The sequence below is a fragment of the Babylonia areolata genome, chromosome 35, assembly GCF_041734735.1.
Source record: "Babylonia areolata isolate BAREFJ2019XMU chromosome 35, ASM4173473v1, whole genome shotgun sequence".
Classification (NCBI taxonomy): Eukaryota; Metazoa; Mollusca; class Gastropoda; order Neogastropoda; family Buccinidae; genus Babylonia; species Babylonia areolata.
The window spans coordinates 6511937-6537949 of NC_134910.1; the positions used below are offsets into that span (position 1 = coordinate 6511937).

A 26013-nucleotide genomic window follows, 5' to 3' on the forward strand; every position below is an offset into this window, starting at 1 on the left:
ACACGTAGTACACAACACGCTGACACAGCCCAACACTGACGACAAACCAACACTCACACGTAGTACACAACACACTGACACAGCCCAACACTGGGAGGGGGCAAGCAGGGACTTACGGGGTCAGATCCCAGCGTGGGGACGTCGGCCTTCTTGTCCAGTTCATCCCGCGCGGCGTGCAGTGCGTCCAGCCCCTCCTCCACGGTGATCACAAAGGCGCGCTGGGCCGGCGTCATCTCCGACTGCTGCACCGCTTGGCCCTGGGGACACGTCACCACTTCGCGTCACGTCACGTCACTGCCTTGTCACTTCTTGTCACACATCATGTCACACATCGTCATGCAACACGTTGTCATATCAATCATCATCAACAAACATCATCAGGTCACGCATCGTCACTTCACGCATCATCACTTCATGTCACACATCATCACATAACACATTGTCACATCACACATCATCAACATACAACATCAACACACATCGTCACTTCACGTCACACATCATCACGTAACACACCGTCACATCACACATCATCAACACACATCGTCACTTCACGTCACACATCATCACGTAACACACTGTCACATCACACATCATCAACACACATCGTCACTTCATGTCACACATCATCACGTAACACACTGTCACATCACACATCATCAACACACATCGTCACTTCACGTCACACATCATCACCTAACACACTGTCACATCACACATCATCAACACACATCATCACTTCACGTCACACATCATCACGTAACACACTGTCACATCACACATCATCAACACACATCGTCACTTCACGTCACACAGCATCAAGTAACACACTGTCACATCACATATCATCAACACACATCGTCACTTCACGTCACACATCATCAACACACATCGTCACTTCACGTCACACATCATCACGTAACACACTGTCACATCATATCACATATCATCAACACACATCGTCACTTCACATCACACATCATCATCTCTTTTTTTTTTTCTTCGGCAAATTTCATCTTTTCTTGGTTTTCTCTTACGACCAATTTTGTCAGATTTTTATTGATTTTTTTTTTTCACTCTGATTATCTTTACTGTTAATTCCATGTATCTTCATAATCATTTTCTCCTCCTCTCTTTTCTTTTAATTAAGCTGAACAGCTTCAAATGGCTGCATATGATGACATGACATCAACACATTTTTTTTTTTTTTTTTTTTTTTTTTCCCAAATATGTAGCAGCCTGTTCTCTCGTGTCAAATGCACAGAATTCAATTTAATCAGCGAAAAATTCATTTTCCCTCAGGAAAGAAACAGACTGTATACAGCTGCATGCACTCACCCCCCTCCAACTACCTCTACCCCTCCCTCCCATCTCTCTCTTTCTCAGGCAATTTGTTTTTTTTAATTAACTTTTTTTTTTTTTTATAAAAAAAAAAAAAAAGTAGAAAAGAGTGCAGCATGTCAACCCCCTCCATGTACAACTGTTTCATCACAGCACAAAACCCTGTGCCCCATTCTGTCAACCCCTACACTCCAACACCCGTGCACACACTCATGCCTGTCAACCTCTACGCTCTCACAGCACAACAACAGTTCCATGCCCATACTCTGTCAATTCCCATGTTCACAGCCACTCACACACAGCAGAGTCTCTCAACCTCCCCCCACCCCCCCAAAAAAAAACAACAAAAAAACAACAACTCACACTGCATTATTCATCGTCAGTGTTCCATGCCATTAATCACTCCACAGCCCTGTCAACCCCTACGTTCACAGCCACTCACACACAGCAGAGCCCCGCCAAATCACACTTCCATTTTTCATCAGCACTGTTCCATGCCATTAATCACTCCACACACCTGTCAACCCCTATTGTTCACAGCCACTCACAGACAGCAACCTGACACTCTCACAACACTGTTCAATATCCATGCCATTCGCCACTGCAAGGCCCTGTCCACCCCTACACTAAAACATCACCACCAGTCACCATGCAACAAACGTCACCACAGTGTTGCAGCAGTTCTGTCCCTTCTTCCTTCTTTGTTTGCTCACGTCACTAAGACAGGTTTTATCTCTTGATAAAATTCATTCATTTACACTTTTACGCTACAAGTAAAGAAAAAGTGGCCGGGGGGGGGGGGGGGGGGGGGGGGTTACTGATGTAGGAGAAAATGTTTTAGTATTACTATTATCACTTCTTTTTTTTTTTTGTATCATCATCATCATCATCATTACCATCATAAACCATTGTTATCGTTATCAACATGTTCATCATAATTATTATTATCATCATCATTAACATTATCATTAGTACTAGTATTAGTATTATTATAAACCATTTTATTATCATTATTGTTAGATTATAATTATTATTATTATTATCATTATCATCATCATCCTTTTGATACTTATCATTAAGGATTTCATTCAGCCCTGATTTCCCTGCACCCCACTCCAGACACTCAACAGCTGTTTATACAGCATTCACCTTTCATTTGATCCCCCCCCCCTCCCCCAATTCTTTCTCTCAACAGCTGTTTATACAGCCTTCACCTTTCATTTGATCCCCCCCCCTCCCCCAATTCTTTCTCTCAACAGCTGTTTATACAGCCTTCACCTTTCATTTGATCCCCCCCCCTCCCCCAATTCTTTCTCTCAACAGCTGTTTATACAGCATTCACCTTTCATTTGATTCCCCCCCCCCCCCCCCCCCCCCCCCCCCCCCACCCCCATTCTTTCTCTCAACAGCTGTTTATACAGCATTCGCCTTTCACTTGATCCCCCCCCCCTCCCCCAATTTTCTCTCAACAGCTGTTTATACAGCCTTCACCTTTCATTTGATCCCCCCCCCCTCCCCCACCCCCTATCCCCATCTTTCTCTCAACAACTGGTCTTTAAGAAACGGAACAGGCAAAAAAACCCTGACACTTGAAATCATTCAAACACGAGACTTGAGGTGAGTGAGAACAGTCTCACTAAAAAGTTTGTTAGACAAAACTTTAAAATTAAAACTTTTTTTGTTGTTGTTGTTGTTCAAAGCGTTAACTTAAGTACACATAATGTGAAAATCATCAGCAAACTCTAAAATGTTCTTCTTCTCATCCTTTTGTCACTCACACAATTTTTTTTTTTTTTTTAATACTTTAATGCACTCATTCCTTTTTATTCTTCTTAAGTTCAAATCAAGGACAAAAGCCCCAAACTTTGCTGAAGTTTAACAAGAAGAATGCCCACCCAGTCAACATAACATCTTTTCTTTGTTACAATCTGAAATCAATCTCAAACAACAACACTACTGTATACATATAAAAAAAAAAAATTAAAATTTTTTAATTTAAAAAAACCAATTACCTGGAAGAAAACTGAATATGAAATAAATCTGAAATAACACCACCATCATAAATAATAATAAAATGACTTGAAGAAAAAAAAATGGGTATGAAGAAAGGCAAAGAACTATTCCCAGTTCCCATATATCATCAAAACACCAAAACCACAAACCCACATTACATTATTCACTTTCATCACATTGCTTAAAACTGAATGTCCCACAACGCAATTATTTGTCTAAAGTGAGCTGAGAAAAGACAGCTGAACATCCATCACAGTGTTCATTAGCCTATCTTTCAGAAATAAAATATTAGTTCTGTCCTGTGCTGCAGTTGTTTTTGGGTACTAGTGCTTCAACTTCTCCTCTAACCTTCTTCTTCTTCTTTCCATTACACGACCAACATCGACTTGCCAATGACTCTGTCGTGGTTCATGTATGCTGGGTATTTTCGTGTCTCCATAACCCACCAAACACTGACATGGGTTACAGGATCTTTAACGTGCGTATTTGATCATCTGCGTGCGTATACACACGAAGGGGGTTCAGGCACTAGTAGGTCTGCACATATGTTGACTTGGGAGATCGGGAAAATCTCCACCCTTTACCCACCAGGCGCTGTTACCGTGATTCGAACCCGGGACCCTGAGATTGAAAGTCCAACGCTTACACCACTCGGCTACTGCGCCCTTGGTAGGGTTTCTCCTCTTGTATAAAGCTGGCCACTCAACTCTTCCTCCTATTCTTCCTCTCCCCATCACTTTCATGTCTAGGTTTCTGTCTGTAATCTATTGACAAACCAATCCTTCCAATTCATCAGGTATATTTCTCTTTTTTTTTTTTTTTCTTTTGCAGAATGTCAAAATATCATTAATGTTTTGTATTGTACTCTCTATTCTTTTATGAACAAAATCCAGGAAATCAAATCATCGATGTTCTCTCTGTACAGTTCTATAGTGTCAGCACAAACCAAGGTCTCATTGCTTTTATCTTGAATATCACTCTGTTTATAATAATATGTCCAGGCCTTGTTATTCTTCTGCCTTGTATACTGGTCTCTCTATCAAAAAAATCAGTCTGTCCACTCCTGGACGTTCTGTAGCTTGTATACTGTACTCCATTCCCGATTCATTTAGCAGTTCACCAAATCCCCTTCTGACAGATCATCCTCAAGTTCTCCAGTTACAATCAGTTGGCAGTTAGAGACTGGGAAGACAAGGGTGTGTGGGGGTTGGGGGGGGGGGACAGGGGGAAGGGGAGGGGGTCTGGTTAAAAAGGAACAGCAGCAAAAAAAAAAAAAAAAAAAAAAAGAAGAAGACCCACAACAAAACACCCGAGGAATCCAAAGCAGAAGAAGTGAAGATGTGTAGCACAGTGTGTGAAGATCAAAAGAGGGTAAGCAGTGAGGGTGAGGGTGAGGTGAGGGTGAGGGGGGGTCAGTGGACAACATGTGGACGGACAAAGCTGTCCACGGGACAGCCAGGGACACCCTCGCCTCTCACACGTCTTTATCATTATCCCACACCACAAAGTTACCTCTCTCTCTCTCTCTCTCTCTCTCTCTCTTACACACACACACACACACAAATCTTCCTCTGTCAGATTAAAAAAAACAGTGAACAGTAAACCACATGATGGTATCAATAGGTTAAAAGCTGAGAACAGGAAAGGGGATGATGGAGAGGAACAGGAAGTGGGGATTTGAAAAGGTAACTGATCAGGAACAGGAAGTGGGGATTTGAAAAGGTAACTGATCAGGAACAGGAAGTGGGGGATTTGAAAAGGTAACTGATCAGGAACAGGAAGTGGGAATTTGAAAAGGTAACTGATCAGGAACAGGAAGTAGGGATTTGAAAAGGTAACTGATCAGGAACAGGAAGTGGGGATTTGAAAAGGTAACTGATCAGGAACAGGAAGTGGGGATTTGAAAAGGTAACTGATCAGGAACAGGAAAGGGGAATCAGAAAAGGAACATAATGAGGAATGGCCAAGTGCAGACAGAAAACAGGAACGATAATTCCGGTTCTGAACAGCACAAGGAATGGTGACACAGGAAGAGGAAGCAGAATGAAATCCCTTGACTTCAGAGGGGACTGGGGGGGTGGGGGGGAGGTGTCAACAAACAAAGCAGGAAGACAGGAACTCTCCCCTGTCATCATGATGCTCCATACAGGCCGTCACCTGAGGAATGGACTTTCTCTTAACTTCAGGAACAGCAGTTACCATGGGAACACAATGGGGATGAGAGAGCCGGAGAATGAAGAACTGAAGGTAAATGGCAGAACTCTGCGAGGGGTAGGGAATTAGAGGGGGTGGGGGTGGGGGGGGCTGGAAGGGTGGGGGGGAGAGGAGGAGGGAGAAGGGGTAGGGGAAGGTGCTGGGTGGGTTGAGGTGAGGGGTGAACAACAACGCTGTGAATGAAGTCAGTAAAAACACCAGACCACACACCACCTCCCCCCTCCCAACCCCCCCCCACCCCCCCCAAAAAAAATAAAAGCCAACACTGCAACAAGCCAGAACATCAGCACCACCACCACCACCACCACCACCAGCGGCAAGGCAAAGTGAGAGGGAAGGTCACATACCACAGTAAACAGATTGGCCTAGAGACACAGCAAGGGACACAAAGTCAGTACATCTATCTACCCACACACCACCAGCATTCAATGCAGCCTTACGTCATCACACTGCAGCCTTCAGGAAACAACACTGCCGCATGCAGCATCTCTCATGGATTCACTGACCCTGCTCTCAGTGTATGCATACTGGTCAGCCGTGTCTGTGACTAGGACTATCAGAACAGCAAAGGAGGCAGCACCTGTCCAGACTATCTGGGCTAGAACTGGACTATTGTGGAGGGTGTCTTGCCATACTTCTGGGGCTAGAATTTGACTACTGTGGAGAGCGTCTTGCCAAAGTTACTGGGCTAGAATTTGACTATTGTGGACAGCGTCTTGCCATAGTAATGGGGCTAGAATTTGATCACTGTGGACAGCATCTTGCCATAGTTATAGAACTAGAATTTGACAATCGTGCAGACTGCCTTGCCACAGTTGTGAGGCTAGAATCTGACTATTGTGGAGAGTGTCTTGTCCTAGTCGTGTTCCCACTCTCCCGACCAACAGGGCTGTAGGACAGTCAGTGCTGGGATGGTCCAGTGACACAAGTGACATGGGTCACCAGATTACGTAATGGGTCCTTGGTTCAATTCCCTGCATGGTGCAGCACACACCCACACTACATGGCTGGGGGGAAGGGAGGGGCAGGGAGAGGGGGGGAGGTTTCCTGTTGTGGCAAGTTCACCAAGCAGTGATGCCTGCTCTTAGCATTATTATCTGCCCCCACCCCTTTTTTCCCAAAGACACCACAGAACAAGACTGAGAGCTCAAAGAGTAAATCAATAGGTACACAGTCGTTCACACCAATAAATACATCATTAGATCACCACCAGCTAGCGTGGTTCAGTTGAGGGCAAGGCAAGCTCTCTGACAGTGCTGCCCAAAGAGACTGATGACAGTGGGGGAGTTCAGACCAGCTGAATGAATTCTGGTGTAAAGATCTGCTTCTGTTCGTTCAGGTGTTTTATTCTCTGACTGAATGATTTTTCTCTCTCTCTCTCTCTCTCACACACACACACACACACACACACACACACACACACACACACACACACACACACACAAGCAGCCAAACTAACTGCACTATTAATTTTTTTCAGCAAATTCAATAAAACTGTTAGCATTTCTGTCTGCAAATGGCACTTTTGCTGACAAACTCAAATGCAAAGTAAAAACTGCTTCTCTTTTTTTTTTTTTTTTGTTTCTTTGTTGTTGTTTTTTTTCCCCAGCCATACAGAAAGCTTCTAACTGGAGATGCTAGTCACACACTCTATAACCCATCATTTTCCCTGTCATGTCAAACAATGGCAATCACTGACTATTCCAATTAGGCCCTTTCCATATTCCTAAACTGGACTAAATTCAATAAACTGGAAAGAAAAGAAAAAAATATATATATACACACAAAAAACAACAACAGGCTAACAGCAGTTTAGAGAAAGATTCTAAGCAGATGAGCGACACAAGTGATATGAAAGAGGACACATACATAATCATATACGTATAAATATGTATAGATACACATGTATATGTATGAAAGTAAAACAGGACAGGTAAGAACCACACTACAATGGCCCTCACAGGCACACACCCCGGCAAAAGTCCACCACGCCCCAATGGCTGTGTCCTGAGATTCACTCTCAGTGCACACAGGGTCAACACACTCCACCCCCTACTTTCCACCTGTCACACACACAGAGGATTTTCCCCTTTACTCTCACTAACAACGCTTCAAGCTGCCTGTCTTTTTTTTTGTTTGTTTGTTTGTTTTTTTGTCTTTTCGTTAAACTGCTGTTGTTGTTTTTTCGTGTGTGTGTTTTTCTCTTTTCTTTTCTTTTCTGAACACACATGTAAGTATACAGATTCTGTACAATGTAGGGCACTTTCTGTGGGCGAGGAAGGTCACAAAAACATTTCATATACCTCTTTCCCCAACACACTCCCCCGCCCCTACCCCAACCCAAAACACTTTATTCCTCTGGGTGAGAATTATTTTTTCTTTCCTTTTATTTTCTGAAAATAGCCCTTTATTTCTATTGCTGTTTGTTCTTCGTGTCTCTCAGCAGGACAGCCATTAGAGGACCATGGGGGCCAGGTGGACTGGTGCGGGGGGGGGGGGTGTCCCTGTGATCTACAAGCACGGCCATCCACGTCCCCTCTGTGCCCGGCCATAGGGACCCCCAACTCCTCGTGGTCACACACATACACCCACACACCCATCCCACACTTATAAACCCCTCATGGCCACACACACCCACATCACACTTATGAACCCCTTGTTGCCACACCCACACCACACTTATAAGCCCCTCTTGGTCACACACACACACACACACACACACACACACCCCACACTTTTGAAGTCCTTGTGGGCACACCCATACCACACTTCTCTCTCAGTGACAGCCTCACCGCAAGGCCACTCTGACCTCGAGGCTATTTTGGCATGAATGCCACTCTGACTTCAACGCCACTTCTTCCATTCCAGCTCTACTTCCTGAGGGTTTCACGCTGCTTCAAAGTGACACCACCCCACTTCCCCCCACCCCCACCCACCCCCAATCCCCCCTTTCACGGTTATAAATCCAGTCCAACAAGCTTTGAACGTCCCAAAACCCCTGCCCTGAAGACGCTTCACCTAGAGGGCCTTAGCCTGCAGGTTGCTGAACTTCACTCCAAAGGCTGAACACTTCACAAGACAAGACCCATCCCACAACGGAGGAAGGTGTGTGTGTGTGTAGAGGAGAGAGAGAGAGGGGGGGGGACTCCCTGACAACCACAGCCACAGAGAGAGACGTTGGAGGGGGGTGGGGGGGGTGGGGGAGTGGACCCGAAACAGAAGAGAAGGGCCAAGGTGGTTAAGAGAGGCAGGCTGGGACACACACACACGGACACACTGACATGCATGGATGCGCGCCCTCCGCCGGAGGCTTGGGAGGAGGACTGTGAGAAGAGTGCCTTGTTCAGGGACTCCATGGAGAAGCGGTTGTCGCCCTGGTAACCGTCCCTCAGCACGGCAGGGATGGCCACCGAGCCGGACGTGGGGTGGCTGACCACCGACGTGTTGCGCTCTATGATGGTCGCCCTGAACACAGCCAGTCATCGCTCACTGACACATTGTGTGAAAACACAGTCATTGCTCACTGACACATTGTGTGAAAACAGTCATCGCTCACTGACACATTGTGTGAAAACACAGTCATCACTCACTGACACATTGTGTGAAACACAGTATCACTCACTGACACATTGTGTTAAAACGCAGTCATCACTCACTGACACATTGTGTGAAAACACTGTCATCACTCACTGACACATTGTGTTAAAACACAGTCATCACTCACAACAATAAAGGAAAAATACATATAAAATTATACAAAATATCTAAAAAGTAATGTTTGGAGCATGACATTCGTATGGTAGGAAAGTCATATAAGTTTCAAAACCATTTCCCTGGATTTACGCACCAGTGACGTTCACACTCCACACAATAACCACTGTCACACAACAATCCCCCTGACTTTACACACCAGTGACGTTCACACTCCACACAATGACCACTGTCACACAACAATCCCCCTGACTTTACACACCAGTGACGTTCACACTCCACACAATAACCACTGTCACACAACAATCCCCCTGACTTTACACACCAGTGACGTTCACACTCCACACAATGACCACTGTCACACAACAATCCCCCTGACTTTACACACCAGTGACGTTCACACTCCACACAATGACCACTGTCACACAACAATCCCCCTGACTTTACACACCAGTGACGTTCACACTCCACACAATGACCACTGTCACACAACAATCCCCCTGACTTTACACACCAGTGACGTTCACACTCCACACAATGACCACTGTCACAACAATCCCCCTGACTTTACACACCAGTGACGTTCACACTCCACACAATGACCACTGTCACACAACAATCCCCCTGACTTTACACACCAGTGACGTTCAACACTCCACACAATAACCACTGTCACACAACAATCCCCCTGACTTTACACACCAGTGACGTTCACACTCCACACAATGACCACTGTCACACAACAATCCCCCTGACTTTACACACCAGTGACGTTCACACTCCACACAATGACCACTGTCACACAACAATCCCCCTGACTTTACACACCAGTGACGTTCACACTCCACACAATGACCACTGTCACACAACAATCCCCCTGACTTTACACACCAGTGACGTTCACACTCCACACAATGACCACTGTCACAAAACAATCCCCCTGACTTTACACACCAGTGACGTTCACACTCCACACAATAACCACTGTCACACAACAATCCCCCTGACTTTACACACCAGTGACGTTCACACTCCACACAATAACCACTGTCACACAACAATCCCCCTGACTTTACACACCAGTGACGTTCACACTCCACACAATAACCACTGTCACACAACAATCCCCCTGACTTTACACACCAGTGACGTTCACACTCCACACAATGACCACTGTCACACAACAATCCCCCTGACTTTACACACCAGTGACGTTCACACTCCACACAATGACCACTGTCACACAACAATCCCCCTGACTTTACACACCAGTGACGTTCACACTCCACACAATGACCACTGTCACACAACAATCCCCCTGACTTTACACACCAGTGACGTTCACACTCCACACAATGACCACTGTCACACAACAATCCCCCTGACTTTACACACCAGTGACGTTCACACTGCACACAATGACCACTGCCACACAACAATCCCCCTGACTTTACACACCAGTGACGTTCACACTCCACACAATAACCACTGTCACACAACAATCCCCGTGACTTTACACACCAGTGACGTTCACACTCCACACAATAACCACTGTCACACAACAATCCCCGTGACTTTACACACCAGTGACGTTGACACTCCACACAATAACCACTGTCACACAACAATCCCCCTGACTTTACACACCAGTGACGTTCACACTCCACACAATGACCACTGTCACACAACAATCCCCCTGACTTTACACACCAGTGACGTTCACACTCCACACAATAACCACTGTCACACAACAATCCCCCTGACTTTACACACCAGTGACGTTCACACTCCACACAATGACCACTGTCACACAACAATCCCCCTGACTTTACACACCAGTGACGTTCACACTCCACACAATGACCACTGTCACACAACAATCCCCCTGACTTTACACACCAGTGACGTTCACACTCCACACAATAACCACTGTCACACAACAATCCCCCTGACTTTACACACCAGTGACGTTCACACTCCACACAATGACCACTGTCACACAACAATCCCCCTGACTTTACACACCAGTGACGTTCACACTCCACACAATGACCAACGTTCTGACAGAGGTGAAGGACGACAGAAAGGAGGAGGACCTACTTGGCTGGCTGGACGTTGTCTTCGTACATCATGGAGTTTTCGTCCCCATCAATGCCCAAGTGGTCCTTCGCTTTTTTCTGAAACACAGTCAGTCAGTCAGTCCTCCTTCTTCTTCTGCATTCACTCGTATGCACACGAGTGGGCTTTTACGTGTATGACCGTTTTTTTTTATCTTCTGCTTGCATATACACACGAAGGGGGTTCAGGTACTAGCAGGTCTGCACATATGTCGACCTGGGAGATCGGAAAAATCTCCACCCTTTACCCACCAGGCACTGTTACCGTGATTCGAACCCGGGACCCTCAGATTGACAGTCCAACGCTTTAACCACTCGCCTATTGTGCCCGTCATCAGTCAGTCCATCACCGTAATGTCTGAAACACTCGCACTGACCTATTATCATCATCATCATCATTATATTGATTAATATTGTTATCATTATCATTGTTGTTATTTATTACTATTATAATCACTGTTATCATCATCACCATGAAGCATACAGTGCCTATTTTTAGTCAGAGACCAAACTGTAAGCGCTTTGCAAACCTGGAGTCATCTGCACAACAGGCTGCCTACCTGGGTACAGCTGACCGACGGTTGCCTTTACACGCACTTCATTCACACACACACAACATACACCACACACACACACACATACACCACACACACACACACACACACACACACACTACACCACACAGTACACATACACCACACACACACACACAGTACACATACACCACACACACACACACACACACACACACACACAATCAGTGAGGTGAGGTATGACCTGGCTGACCAGGAAACACAGAACCATCACCATTTCCTTCATCCTAATTCAGATCAACACACACACACACACACACACACACACACACACACACACGTAAAGCACACGCCACTTCTCGTAATTATTATCATCATCATCATCATTATTCACAAACACACAAGTCAACATTAGTATCATAATTTACACACACACACACACACACACTTACCATTACTATAATCATTTTCATTATTCACAAGCACACTTAATATGCATCATTATCATTATATCTTTAATATCATCACCACCATCATCATCATCATCATCATCATCATCATCATCATCATCAAGACAGCGGACAAAAGCAGAGCAGAGCAGAGGGCAGACTGCTGACAGGCCTCACCTTTCGGAGGATGATGTCGATGTAACCAGCGATGAGCTGCGAAATCTGCTCCCCTTCCGTCGTCTGCACCGAGTAGTAAGAGTCGGAGTAGTCTCCAAAGTCCTGCACACACACACAGAGGAACACGCAGACTTGTCATAAACGTGCACACATAGTTATGGACTGGCAGCGCGTGTGTGTGTGTGTGAGCATGTGTGTGTGTTAGCATGTGTGAGTGTGTATGTGTGTGTGTGTGTGTGTGTGTGCGTGTTAGCGTGTGTGAGTGTGTGTGTTAGCGTGTGTGGGTTAGCGTGTGTGTGTGTGTGTGTGTGTGTGTGTGTGAGGAGTGTGAGTGTATGTGTGTATGTGTGTTAGCGGGAGTGTGTGTGTGTGTGTGTGTGTGTGTGTGTGTGTGTGTGTGTGTGAGGAGTGTGAGTGTATGTGTGTATGTGTGTTAGCGGGAGTGTGTGTGTGTGTGTGTGTGTGTGTGTGTGTGTGAGGAGTGTGAGTGTATGTGTGTATGTGTGTTAGCGGGAGTGTGTGTGTGTGTGTGTGTGTGTGTGTGTGTGTGTGTGTGTATGTGTGTTAGCTTGAGTGTGTGTGTGTGTGTGTGTGTGTGTGTGTGTGTGTGGAGGGGAGGGGGGTTGTGGGTATGTGTGTGCATGTGTGTGTGCATGTGTGTACATGTGCATGTGGGTGAATGCATCTGTGTGCGATCAAGTTCACGTCCATGCATCAGCCTATGTGCATCTTCATTTGCATGCAAAATCAAATATGTACTCACACACACACACACACACACATACACAAAGAACACACACACATGAAGACAAAGGACACACCCACCCCCACCCCCCACACCCACACACTGACCAGAGTGAAGCTGTTTGGTGAGGCAGCCCATCGCCTGACGGTGGTGAGGGGCCAGGTCTTCATGATCTCCTTGGTCTTCTCATCCACCCGCACCACGCTCTCCTTCGTGATGCCCAGCAGGCGTGGCACCAGCTTGTTCTTCCCCTTCATCTTCTCCTGAAAACACACGGCACCACACCTTCATCTTCTCCTGAAAACACACAGCACCATACCTTCAACTTCTCCTGAAAACACACAGCACCATACCTTCAACTTCTCCTGAAAACACACAGCACCACACCTTCATCTTCTCCTGAAAACACACAGCACCATACCTTCAACTTCTCCTGAAAACACACGGCACCATACCTTCAACTTCTGAAACCACATTCTCCTGAAAACACACAGCACCACACATTCATCTTCTCCTGAAAACACACAGCACCACACATTCATCTTCTCCTGAAAACACACAGCACCACACATTCATCTTCTCCTGAAAACACACAGCACCACACATTCATCTCCTCCTGAAAACACATTCTCCTGGAAAACACACAGCACACCTTCATCCTCTCCTGAAAAACACACAGCACACATTCATCTTCCCCTGAAAAACATACAGCACACATTCATCTTCCCCTGAAAAACATACAGCACACATTCATCTTCCCCTGAAAAACATACAGCACACACAGTCATCCTCTCCTGAAAACACACAGCACACATTCATCTTCCCCTGAAAAACACACAACGCACATTCATCCTCTCCTGAAAAACACACAACACACATTCATCTTCCCCTGAAAAACACACAACACACATTCATCTTCCCCTGAAAAACACACAGCACACATTCATCCTCTCCTGAAAAACACACAACACACATTCATCTTCCCCTGAAAAACACACAGCACACATTCATCCTCTCCTGAAAAACACACAACACACATTCATCTTCCCCTGAAAAACACACAACACACATTCATCTTCCCCTGAAAAACACACAGCACACATTCATCCTCTCCTGAAAAACACACAACACACACAGTCATCCTCTCCTGAAAACACAAAGCACACATTCATCTTCCCCTGAAAAACACACAGCACACATTCATCTTCCCCTGAAAAACACACAGCACACACAGTCATCCTCTCCTGAAAAACACACAGCACACACCTTCATCCTCTCCTGAAAAACACACAGCACACATTCATCTTCCCCTGAAAAACACACAGCACACATTCATCCTCTCCTTGTGGTGTAGTTTTGTAAATCCTTGAGGTTGATAGTCAACGACAGAGCAACAGTTTGAAACATTCACACTCACATGTATGCACTTTCTTTCACTCACACACACTCACTCGCTCTCTTTCCATTCCTCACTCTCTTTCAACTACACGCACACACCCACAACACTCACACCCGCACACTCCAATCGCATGCATGATCGCTCCTCAATCACTCACTCACTCCCTCTCACACTCTGTCTGTCTGTCTCTCCCCCTTCCCCTCCCTCCCTCCCACTAACTGAATCACAGGGTGTAGTTCTACTCAAGACATGTCCATGGAGTGATGGCCTAGAGGTAACGCGTCCGCCTAGGAAGTGAGAGAGTCTGAGCACGCTGGTTCGAATCACGGCTCAGCCACTGATATTTTCTCCCCCTCCACTGGACTTTGGATGAGACGATAAACCGAGGTCCTGTGTGCAGCATGCACTTAGCGCACATAAAAGAACCCACGGCAACAAAAGTTGTCCCTGGCAAAATTCTGTAGAAAAATCCACTTCAATAGGAAAAAACAAATAAAACTGCATGCACGTTTTTAAAAAAAAAAAAAAAAAAAAAAAAAAAGGGTGGCACTGTAGTGTAGCGACGCGCTCTCGCAGGGGGAGAGCAGCCCGAATTTCACACAGAGAAATCTCTTGTGATAAAAAGAAATACAAATACAAATACATACAAAAAACAACAGCAGAAACACTAGTGCACCTCTTTCCCTCTGTCAGCTCTGCTGTCATGCAGGTGTGTGTGTGTGTGTGTCTCTCACCTTGACCAGGAAGAAGGTGATGCCGTACGTCTTGAGGGAGCGACACTGGTGGGTGTACTTCACCTTGGCTTCGATCTCCGCAAGGCCTCCATACTTCTTGTGTTCCTGTCAACATCAACACAGTGAACAGTTAAAAAAAAAAAAATAAAAAAAAACAAGAGAGGCAAGGCCTTCAAGACTCACTTGTGATGCACTTTAAAAAAAAATCCAAGCTTTTTATGTATTGAGTATAATTTCAAAATGTAATGTTTAAGATGAGAAAGATCAGTTTAAAGCAAATTAAGTCCCTTAGCATTAATTACAGAGTAATTTCCCTTTTTTTACTATCTGCACCAAAACGTTTGCAAAATAAATAAAACTTCCATGCTGAGCAAAAGAAGTTCCTTTTTGAACAGAAAATGATAATAATGACTGCTCTTGTTGTTGGTTCAGAATATCAGATCAAAGTGCCAAGTTTAGAGAATACAAAAAATATAAATATAACAGTAAATGCAGTTTGCATATAATTAGGCTTCTTTTTTTTTCTTTTCTTTTTTTTGTGCCCATCCCAGAGATGCAATAATGTTTTAAACAAGATGACTGGAAAGAACTGAATTTTTCCTATTTTTATGCCTAATTTGGTGTCAAATGACAAAGCATTTGCAGAGAAAATGTCAATGATAAAGTTTACCACGGACACGACAACACAAACACACACACACACACACACACACACACACACACACACAACCGAACACCGGGTTAAAACATAGACTCACTTTGTTTACACAAGCGAGTCAAAAACTGAAGGAAAAAAACTGTGGGACGACACTGTCAGCATTCAGCAGCATCACTCCCTCCTAAGTCTCCCACCATTACCACCACCACCACATCCAACATGTACCATAGTCAGTCGTCTCCGACAATGACCATCAGAACAGCAACAGAGGTGACTGCTGTCCCGACTATTAGGTTTGATTATAGTGGCAAGTGTCTTGCCCAAGTTATATCCCCACCCTCTCGTCCAAGAAGGCTTTAGGACAGTCGGCATTGAGGATGGTTCCCAAAGGCCAACTAGCCCCCAAGGCTGCAGCACTCAGAGCCAGAGCAGACCTGTATCCTAGTGTGAGAGTCACAGTCCTTCACAAAAGACTAAGCTGAAAATGAATTCCCACTGACGGGCGCAATAGCCGAGTGGTTAAAGCGTTGGACTGTCAATCTGAGGGTCCCGGGTTCGAATCACGGTGACGGCGCCTGGTGGGTAAAGGGTGGAGATATTTACGATCTCCCAAGTCAACATATGTGCAGACCTGGGGTAAGAACGGTCATACACGTAAAAGCCCACTCGTGTGCATATGACTGAACGCAGAAGAAGAAGAGAAGAAGAATTCCCACTGCAGTGGGGAAACCACTGATGTCACAGCCTTGCTGTTGGCCCTACCATCAGTACTATATATTTTTTTTTTTTTCATTCTTACTCCACAGCCACAGCATGACTGACCCAATGTCTACACATCTCGCTCCATCAGTGTCATCACTGTTCTTGTGGCGTATGTTGTGAATGGGGAGGGTGAGGGGAGGGGTGGAGGGGGGGAGATGTGGGGGAGGGGGGGGTAAGACAAGGGAGCGAATAAAATTGAACGAATTTGAAGTAAGAGAGTGAGAAATAAACAGCAAAATCATCAAGACTGAAAAATATGTATACATGCGTTCTTTGAGTTATCCCAACTCTGTGCTAAGGGCAGTGGCTTCAGCATAAACTCTTTTCACCCACCATAGGTAACTTCAGTCCACATCGAAGGGTCACGTTCAAAGGACCGTGAAGTTTTGCTGCAGGCTGTCAAGCTTAGCTACACTGTGAAAAAACTCTGTGTAAGAAAGCTCAACAGCTGCAGCAAACTTTCCCACGCAATGGGACATGGACAAACCTCCCCCACCCCCACCCCTCTGACCTCCCCTTGACCAAGATTGAAATAAACAAGTCCACCGTGTTGCTTTGACAAGAAACCGAACCGTGTGACTGAGAGTGTCGAGTCTCAAAACACTTGGTGATGAAAGAGTTAAAACATCCAAGTGTCTGTCTGTCTTCTGGGTGTGGGAAACCCCAGCTGTGGTGAGCACTGTCCTCACTGCACCAACACACACTGAGCTATGGTGAGCACTGTCCTCACTGCACCAGCACACACTGACAGCTGTGGGGAGTACTGTCCTCACTGCACCAACACATACTGACAGCTGTGGGGAGTACTGTCCTCACTGCACCAGCACACACTGACAGCTGTGGTGAGCACTGTCCTCACTGCACCAGCACACACTGACAGCTGTGGTGAGTGCTGTCCTCACTGCACCAGCACACACTGACAGCTGTGGTGAGTACTGTCCTCACTGCACCAGCACACACTGACAGCTGTGGTGAGCACTGTCCTCACTGCACCAGCACACACCGTGCCTCCGGTGACAGCTGTGGGGAGTGCTGTCCTCACTGCACCAACACACACTGTGCCTCCGGTGACAGCTGTGGGGAGTACTGTCCTCACTGCACCAGCACACACTGACAGCTGTGGGGAGTACTGTCCTCACTGCACCAGCACACACTGACAGCTGTGGGGAGTACTGTCCTCACTGCACCAGCACACACTGACAGCTGTGGGGAGTGCTGTCCTCACTGCACCAGCACACACTGACAGCTGTGGGGAGTGCTGTCCTCACTGCACCAGCACACACTGACAGCTGTGGTGAGTACTGTCCTCACTGCACCAGCACACACTGACAGCTGTGGGGAGTGCTGTCCTCACTGCACCAGCACACACTGACAGCTGTGGTGAGTACTGTCCTCACTGCACCAGCACACACTGTGCCTCCGGTGACAGCTGTGGTGAGTACTGTCCTCACTGCACCAGCCCACACTGACAGCTGTGGTGAGTACTGTCCTCACTGCACCAGCACACACTGAGCTGTGGTGAGTACTGTCCTCACTGCACCAGCCCACACTGAGCTGTGGTGAGTACTGTCCTCACTGCACCAACACACACTGAGCTGTGGTGAGTACTGTCCTCACTGCACCAGCACACACTGACAGCTGTGGTGAGTACTGTCCTCACTGCACCAGCACACACTGAGCTGTGGTGAGCACTGTCCTCACTGCACCAGCACACACTGACAGCTGTGGTGAGCACAGTCCTCACTGCACCAGCACACACTGTGCCTCCAGTGACAGCTGTGGTGAGTACTGTCCTCACTGCACCAGCACACACTGACAGCTGTGGTGAGCACAGTCCTCACTGCACCAGCACACACTGTGCCTCCAGTGACAGCTGTGGTGAGTACTGTCCTCACTGCACCAGCACACACTGACAGCTGTGGTGAGTGCTGTCCTCACTGCACCAGCACACACTGACAGCTGTGGTGAGTGCTGTCCTCACTGCACCAACACACACTGAGCTATGGTGAGTGCTGTCCTCACTGCACCAACACACACTGAGCTGTGGTGAGTACTGTCCTCACTGCACCAGCACACACTGTGCCTCCGGTGACAGCTGTGGTGAGTACTGTCCTCACTACACCAGCACATACTGACAGCTGTGGTGAGTACTGTCCTCACTGCACCAGCACACACTGACAGCTGTGGGGAGTACTGTCCTCACTGCACCAACACACACTGACAGCTGTGGTGAGTACTGTCCTCACTGCACCAGCACACACTGACAGCTGTGGGGCGTACTGTCCTCACTGCACCAGCCCACACTGACAGCTGTGGTGAGTACTGTCCTCACTGCACCAGCACACACTGAGCTGTGGTGAGTACTGTCCTCACTGCACCAACACACACTGACAGCTGTGGTGAGTACTGTCCTCACTGCACCAGCACACACTGACAGCTGTGGTGAGTACTGTCCTCACTGCACCAGCACACACTGAGCTGTGGTGAGTACTGTCCTCACTGCACCAGCACACACTGACAGCTGTGGTGAGTACTGTCCTCACTGCACCAGCACACACCGTGCCTCCGCTGACAGCTGACCTAATAAGCTGCAGTGACTGTCAGCCTCTCCAGCAGTTCACACCCTCCCAACCTCTCACAGACGAGTGGCCCAGGCACCCGCCCACTGTGTATTCTCTCTCTCGCTCCTCTCAAGTGGACACTCAGCCACAGGTCAGGGTGGACAGGGTGTCTGCCTCACTGTCTTCACCTCTCCTCACTCCCTGTGGTGTGGTGTTGTGTGGTCTTGGTCTTTGTGTTGTGCTGTGCTGTACTGAATAATGTATTGCACTGTGCTGTATTGTGTTGTATTGCATTGTATTGCACTGTACTGTATTAAACTGCAACTGCGCTGCGCTCCATCGCACTGCAATGGATTGTCTAGTCTTGTCTTCGTCTTGTATTATTCTTTTGTCACAGCATGTTTCTCTGAGTGAAATTCAGGCTGCACTCACATGGGAGAGCACGCTGCTGAAGTGCAATGCCACGTCTATTTTCTTTTCTTTATTTGTCTGCCTGCAAGCGTATTTGTTTTTCCATATTCAAATGGATTTTGTACAGAATTTTGCTATGGACAATCCTTTTGCCACCATGAGTTGTTTTATGTGTGCTAAATGCATGCTATGCATGGATTTCCGTTTATCGTCTCATCCCAATGAGAAACGTCCAGATTATCATTCACGGTCGATTGGGGGGGGGGGTGGAGAATACAGACAAGTGTAGGACTGGATCCCAGTGTGTTCAGACTGTCTCACTTCCTTGCAGGATGCTTCACCACAAGGCCACCGCTCCCCTGTCCTTCCTAGACTTGAGTGTCCGACAGCTGATGGCATCAAAAAGCGTACATGATCTAACACACACTTCCTTAGGGTTCCCTCACCTCTGATTCGCATAGGAAATTCTCTATACTTTTCTCCATTTCTGACAAACTAATGGAGTAATGATTTTTTTTTTTTTAATTACAATAACAGTAAGGTACTTGAAAAAAAAAAATGAAAAAAAAAAGGAAATTCACAACTCTTAACTGTCAAGTGAAAAATCGACTTACCACGAAAATTTTCTTTTCAATGCCTTTTGTTTTCACGTATTCTCTTGGCAGGAATTCCTTCAAACTGCAACACCACACAGACGCTGCAGGAGTCAACACAATGCACAGGCAACTGTACCCACACTCCAACACGTGGACACACACATCCACATGCGCATGCGCTCATGATCAGGCGTGCACATGGAAATGCGCGCACACAAACGCATGTGTATGCACACAAACACAAGCTCACACAGGTCTATGAACACAGACACATGTCTAAGTAATTTCAAACAAATACTTGAGTATGCACACACAAAAGCACAGGCTTATACAAAGACACACACACGCACACACACACTTTCATGCATGCTCCCGTGCACAAACAAATACACACAAATTCACCCACACACATATGCATTCACATATCATAGCTTCTTCTTCTTCTTCTTCTTCTGCATTCGTGGGCTGCAACTCCCACGTTCACTCGTATGCACACGAGTGGGCTTTTACGTGTATGACCGTTTTTACCCCGCCATGTAGGCAGCCATACTCCGTTTTCGGGGGGACATATCATAGCAAAACTGCTAAACTGAGAGACTGGAAAAATACCTTCACAAACATTGCCTGAGGCTGTTGTTCCAATGCTCAACATCTAACCTCAGAAAGAAAACAGCAACTCGTTAACAGCAAAACTGTCTATATTGCTGTCTGCCCACTTCCTACAAAAAATTAATCAAAAAATTGAAATAATGAAATGGGAACAATTCTTCTCAAACTCCTTAGTAACATTCAAATATACCATTTTTACAGCATCTCTCAGCAAACCTGACTTAACTAGTCGAGTGTGAATATCAAGCAATCACTCGAGAAATCATGATCAATGCTAAAATAAATAAAACAAAAACTTTTCTTCACAAACTTCAGGGCACTATTACAACACACCACTCAGAAACTGCTCTCAGCAAACGTGTGTGAGCAGTGTGAGCAGAAAGCACTCACTCCAGAAATCCTGGGCGATGCCAAATAATGTAAAACAAAATAAAACAAAAACTTTTCTTCACAAACTTCAGGGCACTATTACAACACACCACTCAGAAACTGCTCTCAGCAAACGTGTGTGAGCAGTGTGAGCAGAAAGCACTCACTCCAGAAATCCTGGGCGATGCTTGGACTCCACATGATCCCCAAACTGCACCTGGCATTGTAGACCAGCGAAGAGGATGGCCTCGTCGATTGACACAGGGTGGGTGCCATTCAGGATGGCGTCACGGGACTGTCGGCATCATCACCATCATCATTATCATCGTCATCATCATTATCATCAACATAATCAGTACTGACATCATTATCATCATCAACACTGACATCACTGTCATCATCACAAATTGATCATTTGATTTTCTGTATCATCAACAAGATCGTCAACAATTCCATCAGTGACTCTCTTCTGACACAGTCATAACGCCATCAAGAATGATGCAAATGAAATCTGCCATCATCAGCAAACAGCTGTCATCATGACACAGCAAACACATCAGCAAAGTTGCTGAATTCTTATTATTACAGTGGGGAAAAAAAAAAGTATGAATACTATCTTCTTCAAAAGAACAATGACAGTCATCATTTACTTCACAAACAACAGCAACATAACCCACTACAACAGAACCACTGAACGAACATTATTCAAAATGTATCGCAGCCCGTAATCTGAACATCTATTTGAAAAAGAAAGAAAGAAAAAAAAAAACCACAGCCAGTAAGTCAAGCATTCATTAACCACCACCACTGACAGTAACCCAAGCCTGTATTGACAATTACTGCTGCAAACTGCTTAGTACTTTTACCACCACAGAACCACCTTCATCATCACGGTCCTTAGCGTGACTACTGTCCACAAGTTTGAACTATTCAAGACAGAAAAGGGAGAGGGACAGAACCGACAGAGGTGAGGATGCAAAGAGATCAGAAGGGATGCCGGACAAAAAAAACACCCGGTGAAGACGGGAAGGAGGGCAGAGCAGCGAGGAGAGAAGATTGATTGATTGATTGAATCTTTAATGGGTAAAGAATTAGGCACAGTAAAGGCCTTTTTTCAATTCTGCCCATTTAACGACATAAAAAATAAAGAACGAACGACACAAAACATAATAATAAAGAAATAAACTGAAATAAAATAAAATAATAAGAACGACGAATAAGAATAGGAACTTGAATAGTCTATTAAAGGTAACAAAGCGATGAAAAACTGGAACAATTGGTACATTACATGTACATAGGTACTGACACACACACACACACACACACACACACACACACACACACACACACAAAATTATAAAACAAGCAACAAAGACATACGTACACATTCACGCCCACACACTCAAACACACACAAACACACACACGCACTTACTGTTCACACATACACATACATTCAATTTTTCATTCATCATGGCATGTCAGCAAGAGAAGAAGAGAAGGGAGGAGGTGGAGACTTTCTGTTTCACTCCGACATCACTGCACAGACTCCACCATTACACAGGAACATTTCTTCTTCTTCCTTCTTCTTCTTCTTCCTCATTCGTGGGCTGCAACTCCCACTTTCACTCGTATGTACACGAGTGGGCTTTTACGTGTATGACCGTTTTTACCCCGCCATGTAGGCAGCCATACTCCGTTTTCGGGGGTGTGCATGCTGGGCATATTCTTGTTTCCATAACCCACCGAAAGCTGACATGGATTATAGGATCTTTAACGTGCATATTTCATCTTCTGCTTGCGTACACACACGAAGGGGGTTCAGGCACTAGCAGGTCTGCACATATGTTGACCTGGGAGATCGGAAAAATCTCCACCCTTTACCCTCCAGGCGCCGTCACCGAGGTTCGAACCCCAGACCCATAGACTGAAAGTCCAACATTTTAACCACTAGGCTATAGCGCCCGTCACAGGAACATTTCAAAATTTGTCTCTCTCCGTATCTTCCCTTCGTCTGATTTCTACCTGTACTACCTCATACCTGCAGAGAGAGTGAGAGAGAGAGAGAGAGAGGATTAGACAGACCCATATACTTCACACATCTGCCGGGCAGATACTGACCAGCTGCATACCCCCAACACATTTGAGTGCCCACGCTTACATTCATTTGTGTTCCTATCAAGAGTGGAATTCTTCTGCAGAATTTCTGCCAGAGGACAACACTTTTGTCGCCGTGAGTTCTTTTTTCAGTGCACCATGTGCGTGCTGCACATGGGACCTCAGTGTATCATCTCATCCCAATGACTACACGCTCACTTTGACTTTCCGGTTTGAGAGCAAGGCTGAGAGCAGGATTCTAACCCAGACCCTCACAGACCCTGCACTGGTAGATAAAGCATCAAAACCATTCTTCTAGAAACCTTGCTCCTGGAGGGAGGGAGAGACAGACAGAGAGAGGGACACAGACAGTCAGACAGACAGAGAGACAGACAGACAGACAGAGGGACACAGACAGAGAGACAGACAGAGAGACAGAGAGAGGGACACAGACAGTCAGACAGACAGAGAGACAGACAGACAGACAGAGAGAGGGACACAGACAGTCAGACAGACAGAGAGACAGACAGACAGAGAGAGGGACACAGACAGAGAGACAGACAGAGAGACAGAGAGAGGGACACAGACAGTCAGACAGACAGAGAGACAGACAGACAGAGGCAGACAGACAGAGATAGTGACAGAGAGACAGAGAGACAGACAGAGAGACAGAGAGACAGACAGAGAGACAGAGACAGACAGAGAGACAGAGACAGAAAGACAGACAGAGAGACAGAGAGAAAAACTGACAAACAGAAGCACAGAGAAAGAGGGAGAGACAGCACATGGGGAGAGCCAAAGCTGGGCAGCACCGACCTGAACGTAAAGCAGGTTGAGCTGCACAGGGTCGCGAGCGTCGACGTTCTGGTCTGAGTAGAAGAACTTCCTCCTCAGCAGCAAGATCTCGTTGGGGTCAATGTTCTGCTCCCGCAGGGTCTTGGAGTGGTCCAGCCAGTTCACTGAAATCATCGCTCACAGTCAGTGTCTCTCCATGTGCTGACAGTGATGGTGATCATGATGATGATGATGATGATGACATCACAGTATCATTCACGATGTGCTGACAGTGATGATGATGATGATGATGACATCACAGTATCATTCACGATGTGCTGACAGTGATGATGATGATGACATCATAGTATCATTCACGATGTGCTGACAGTGATGATGATGATGATGATGATATCACAGTATCATTCACGATGTGCTGACAGTGATGATGATGATGATGATGATGACATCACAGTATCATTCACGATGTGCTGACAGTGATGATGATGATGATGATGATGATGACATCATAGTATCATTCACGATGTGCTGACAGTGATGATGATGATGATGATGACCTCACAGTATCATTCACGATGTGCTGACAGTGATGATGATGATGATGATGATATCACAGTATCATTCACGATGTGCTGACAGTGATGATCATGATGATGATGACATCACAGTATCATTCACGATGTGCTGACAGTGATGATGATGATGATGATGATGACATCACAGTATCATTCACGATGTGCTGACAGTGATGATGATGATGATGATGACATCACAGTATCATTCACGATGTGCTGACAGTGATGATGATGATGATGATGACATCATAGTATCATTCACAATGTGCTGACAGTGATGACGATGATGATGAAGACATCACAGTATCATTCACGATGTGCTGACAGTGATGATGATGATGATGATGACATCATAGCATCATTCACGATGTGCTGACAGTGATGATGATGATGATGATGACATCACAGTATCATTCACGATGTGCTGACAGTGATGATGATCATGATGATGATGACATCATAGTATCATTCACGATGTGGTGACAGTGATGATGATGATGATGAAGACATCACAGTATCATTCACGATGTGCTGACAGTGATGATGATGATGACATCATAGTATCATTCACGATGTGCTGACAGTGATGATGATCATGATGATGATATCACAGTATCATTCACGATGTGCTGACAGTGATGATCATGATGACGATGATGACATCACAGTATCATTCACGATGTGCTGACAGTGATGATGATGATAATGATGATGATGACATCACAGTATCATTCACGATGTGCTGACAGTGATGATGATGATGATCATGATGATGATGACCTCACAGTATCATTCACGATGTGCTGACAGTGATGATGATGATGATCATGATGATGATGACATCACAGTATCATTCACGATGTGCCGACAGTGATGATCATGATGATGATGACATCACAGTATCATTCACGATGTGCTGACAGTGATGATGATGATGATGATGATGACATCACAGTATCATTCACAATGTGCTGACAGTGATGATGATGATGATGATGACATCACAGTATCATTCACGATGTGCTGACAGTGATGATGATGATGATGATGACATCATAGTATCATTCACGATGTGGTGACAGTGATGACGATGATGATGAAGACATCACAGTATCATTCACGATGTGCTGACAGTGATGATGATGATG

General features: G+C 45.8%; 1 protein-coding gene across 18 annotated transcripts in view; it reads right to left on the minus strand.

Annotated features, from left to right (window-relative positions):
* Positions 1-26013, minus strand: part of LOC143277973 (talin-1-like) — a 218750-nt gene that overhangs the window by 116807 nt on the left and 75930 nt on the right. For 15 of the 18 annotated variants that reach the window (XR_013053819.1, XM_076582979.1, XM_076582973.1 and 12 more), the window contains exons 7-16: positions 24312-24454; positions 21567-21694; positions 20440-20503; positions 15434-15538; positions 13408-13563; positions 12556-12657; positions 11380-11456; positions 8850-9033; positions 5916-5933; positions 117-257 (exon numbers count right to left, since the gene is read on the minus strand). Coding sequence is in view for 17 of the 18 variants with exons in the window: in XM_076582979.1 (XP_076439094.1) it covers positions 117-257; positions 5916-5933; positions 8850-9033; positions 11380-11456; positions 12556-12657; positions 13408-13563; positions 15434-15538; positions 20440-20503; positions 21567-21694; positions 24312-24454 (1118 nt within the window). In the remaining variant the exon portion in view is untranslated. Of the gene's footprint in view, positions 1-116; positions 258-5915; positions 5934-8849; positions 9034-11379; positions 11457-12555; positions 12658-13407; positions 13564-15433; positions 15539-20439; positions 20504-21420; positions 21436-21566; positions 21695-24311; positions 24455-26013 lie in introns of those variants that run through there. The other 3 variants (XM_076582975.1, XM_076582969.1, XM_076582976.1) reach the window with 3 other exon arrangements.